Here is a 4,662-nt window from a genome sequence, read left to right on the forward strand (position 1 = left end):
AGTATATCTTTTCATTTATTTAGGTCTTCTTTAATTTCTCTCAGTAATATTTCCCGTGGAAAATCTTTTGTTAGATTTTTTTTCTTGGGTACTTGACATTTTATGCCACTGTAGATGGTATGGTTTAAAAATGTTCATATTCCAATAGTTTGTTATTGGTATATAGAAATACACTTGTTTTTTAAATTGATCATGTGTCCAGAAATCTTGCAATCACTTAGTAATTCTCATAATTTCTCATTAATTCTTTTGAGTCTTCAAGAGCCACAAATACATCACTTACAAATATAACAAGTTTTTTATTCTTACCGTATACTTTTATATCTTTTCCTGACTTATTAAACCACTCAGAATTTCCGGTCCAGTGTTCCATAGGAGTAACTATAAAGGATGCCCAGTGGTGTTTCTGGTTGCAAAGTGAAAGCTGCTAATAGTTCAATGTGAAATTTAATACGTGGTGTGGATTTTTTTAGGTATTCTTTGTAAGATTAGAGAATTTCCCTTTCATACTAGTTGTGGTAGGCAGAATAGTGCCTCCATCCCGCAAAGGTGTCCAAGTCCTCCTCCCCCGCAGAACCTGGGAATGTGTTACACGGCAAAGGGACCTGGCAGATGGGATTAATGTTAAAGATCTTGAGATGGGGAGATTAGCCTGGATCTTGCAGGTGGACCGAATATAATCTTGTGAATTGTTAAAATCAGAGAATATTGCTTAGCTTGGGTCAGTTAGAAAGATGTGAAGATGGAAGAAAAGTCAGGGAGATGTAACATGGCTGGCTTTGAAAATGGAGAAAGGGAACCGTTAGCCAAGGCATCAGGACAGCCTCAGCTGGAAAAGGGAAAGAAATGGATTCTCCCTTCAGGCCTCCAGGAAATAATGCAGGCTTTGGATACCTTGATTTTAACCCAGTGAGACCTGTTTGGGACTTCTAACCTACAACAGTCAAAGATAATACATTTGATTGTTTAAACCACTAACGTTGTGGCAGTTTTTCTGTGGTAGCAATAGAAAACTAATTCACTAATAAGAGTTTTAAAAAATCAGAGAGAATAAATTTTATCAAATTTTTTTGTTTCAGCTGAGATCATTATATGATTGGCACCTTAATATGAAGCATTACATTGCTTTTTGAATGTTAAAACAACCTTTCATTGCAGACAAAAACGCAGACACAATATGTTTTATATATAATATATATGCACATATATAGATATGTAAACATATATAGATACATGTAGGTGGATATAGATATATAGATAGGTAGATAAATAGATGGATTTAGTTCAATCGAATTTTCTTGGTATCTTTGCTTATCTGTCCATGAGTGATATTGACCTGTAATTTTACTTTCTCATAATTTATTTGTCAGAATTTGTTATGTGGGTTAGGCTGGTCTCATAAATTGAGTTGGGAAGTATGGTTCTTCTATTCTCTGAAATAATCGTGTATAATGTTATTTGTTCCTAAAATACTTGGTAGAAGTGGTTGGTGAAGATAACAGGGCTTGGTGTTCTCTTTCTGGAAAGATTTTATAGTTTCAATGCTTTTATAATTAAATATTGGATTATTCAGACTATTCTTCACTTTTTATTTATTTATTTTTATTTATTTATTTATTTTTTTTTAGCTTCCAACATCTTTTATTTTTTCCTAGAATCTGGATACAATAACTCTAGCAGGGCAGTGCTCAATACTACTTAGGCTTCCCATTTTAGGTTAACTACTTGAATATTGTAAATGTGAATGCACTTTCCCATAACTGGGAACTTAAGTTTGATGTAACTCATTTACTCAATACTTACGTAACCATACAAAATTTTATACGCAACATGAGCTTTCATATTATAGAATTTGACCTTCTTACAAACTAGCTTATGTAACAGTTACTTTGCTTATCCTGTGTTGTACCAAGGCGTTTCTATGACTTACTTCAACAGGTGAATTCTCCTTACACAAGGGTAAGAAACCTGAAGCTCCAACCCATAAATATAAAATTCATTTTTTCAGCAGACTTAATACCAGAAATAGATTATGGACAACTCTTACCTAAGCAGTTGGTACTATAGGAAGTTACAGTGTTGACCAAAAGAAAACACAGGCTTCTCATTAAACTTTTTTAATGGGTCTCAAATTCTGTGACAGATTTTTGGTCAAGTTGTTTCCATTAAAAAGTACTGATTTTAAAAACTAATAACTTAAAACTGCCACACACAAAACAAATGGTCCACAACACATTCTCCTTTCCTTCTGAAGGTTTTACGATGCATTGTTATCATTAACCAGTCTTTTGCTATTAAACTTAAATGGCCAATTGAGACAAACAGTTCTGAGACCGTTCTTCCACCACTGATTAAGACCGGGGTGGCAGGTATTGGGGATAATATTCATTTAGCCCTCTGAGCTTTCTGGGCAGACTTGGTGACCTTGCCAGCTCCAGCTGCCTTCTTGTCCACTGCTTTGATGACACCCACAGCAACCGTCTGTCTCATGTCACGAACAGCAAAGCGGCCCAGAGGAGGATAGTCAGAGAAGCTCTCAACACACATGGGTTTGCCAGGAACCATATCAACGATGGCTGCATCACCAGATTTCAAGAATTTGGGGCCATCTTCCAGCTTTTTCCCAGAACGACGATCAATCTTCTCCTTCAGCTCAGCAAACTTGCAGGCAATGTGAGCCGTGTGACAATCCAGCACAGGTGCATAGCCAGCACTGATTTGGCCTGGATGGTTCAAGATAATCACCTGAGCTGTGAAGCCAGCTGCTTCCATCGGTGGGTCATTTTTGCTGTCACCAGCTACATTGCCACGACGAACATCTTTGACAGACACGTTCTTGACATTGAAGCCCACATTGTCCCCAGGAAGGGCTTCACTCAAAGCTTCATGATGCATTTCAACAGACTTCACTTCAGTTGTCACATTGACTGGAGCAAAGGTGACCACCATGCCAGGTTTGAGAACACCAGTCTCCACTCGACCCACAGGGACAGTGCCAATACCACCAATTTTGTAGACGTCCTGAAGGGGCAAACGCAAGGGTTTGTCAGTTGGGCGAGTTGGTGGCAGGATGCAATCCAGAGCTTCAAGCAGTGTGGTTCCACTGGCATTGCCATCTTTACGAGTGACTTTCCATCCCTTGAACCACGGCATGTTAGCACTTGGCTCCAGCATGTTGTCGCCATTCCAGCCAGAAATTGGCACAAATGCTACCGTGTCTGGGTTGTAGCCAATTTTCTTAATGTAGGTGCTGACTTCCTTTACAATTTCCTCGTATCTCTTCTGGCTGTATGGTGGCTCGGTGGAATCCATTTTGTTAACTCCAACAATTAGTTGTTTCACACCCAGAGTGTAGGCCAGAAGGGCATGCTCACGGGTCTGCCCATTCTTGGAAATACCTGCTTCAAATTCACCAACACCAGCAGCAACAATCAGGACAGCACAGTCAGCCTGGGATGTGCCTGTAATCATGTTTTTGATGAAGTCTCTGTGTCCTGGGGCATCAATGATGGTCACATAGTACTTGCTGGTCTCGAATTTCCATAGGGATATATCAATGGTGATACCACGCTCACGTTCAGCTTTCAGTTTGTCCAAGACCCAGGCATACTTAAAGGAGCCCTTCCCCATCTCGGCAGCCTCCTTCTCAAACTTTTCAATGGTTCTCTTGTCGATCCCACCACATTTGTAGATCAGATGGCCAGTAGTGGTGGACTTCCCCGAATCTACGTGTCCAATGACAACGATGTTGATGTGCGTCTTCTCCTTTCCCATTTTTGCTTAGGTTTAATGGTGGTTTTCACGACACCTGTATCCTGGCGGCAAACCCGTTGCGGAAAAAAAGCTATTCTTCACTTTTTAAAGCTATGTTTTATTAAGCTGTGTTGACAAAAAGAAATTGTCTATGTCATATTATTTTTAAGATTTATTGGCATAAAGTTGTACATATATTCTGATTATATTTTTAATGTCAGCAGGATCTTTAATTATATCCCTCACATGTGTATTTTTTGTCCTTTTAAAAATTAGTCTCACCAGGTATTTATTAATTTTATTAGCCTTAAAGAAACTCTTGACATTGTAAATTTTTTTTAGTTTATGCTTTTTTTCTCTCATTTATTTATTACCACTTTATGTTTAATTTGCTTTCCCCCCGCCCGATTTCTTGGGATGCATGCTTGATTGATTTTCATCTTCTTTTGTTATATATATAACAACAACAACAAATATATATATATATATATTTTAAAGCTATAAATTTGTTTCAAAGCATAGCTTTAGCTGCATCCTGTAAGTTTATATGTTGAATTTTAATCATCACTTAGTTTAAAATATTTTCTAATTTTCATTGTGATTTCTTCTTTGATATATGTCTTATTTAGGAGTATGCCTTTCTTACTTTCCACATATAGGATTTTTCTTAAGGTTTTACTGAGGTAATAGTTGATATACAAAAAATACTGCACATATTTAATTATACAGTTTTATGAGTTTGGACATATGCATATACCTGTGAAACTATCACCACAATCAAGGTACTAGATATAGAATTTTTTATTTTTGACTTTAGCTTATTTATATTGAATTTGAAGGGTATACAGTAAGTGGCAGAAAGAATAATGGCACCCCCAATTGTCCATGTCCTAATCTCTGGAACCTGTA

At 37.4% G+C, this 4,662-nt stretch overlaps 1 protein-coding gene across 1 annotated transcript; it reads right to left on the reverse strand.

The window, feature by feature from the left end:
* Nucleotides 1-2,101: 2,101 nt before the first annotated feature.
* LOC132524501 (elongation factor 1-alpha 1) lies at nucleotides 2,102-3,837 on the reverse strand. Its single transcript, XM_060156491.1, has one exon. It carries the CDS (start codon nucleotides 3,772-3,774, stop codon nucleotides 2,386-2,388), a length of 1,389 nt encoding a protein of 462 aa, XP_060012474.1. The 5' UTR covers nucleotides 3,775-3,837; the 3' UTR covers nucleotides 2,102-2,385.
* Between the last annotated feature and the right edge of the window lie 825 nt (nucleotides 3,838-4,662).

The sequence above is a fragment of the Lagenorhynchus albirostris genome, chromosome 8 (assembly GCF_949774975.1).
Source record: "Lagenorhynchus albirostris chromosome 8, mLagAlb1.1, whole genome shotgun sequence".
In the NCBI taxonomy this organism is placed as follows: Eukaryota; Metazoa; Chordata; class Mammalia; order Artiodactyla; family Delphinidae; genus Lagenorhynchus; species Lagenorhynchus albirostris.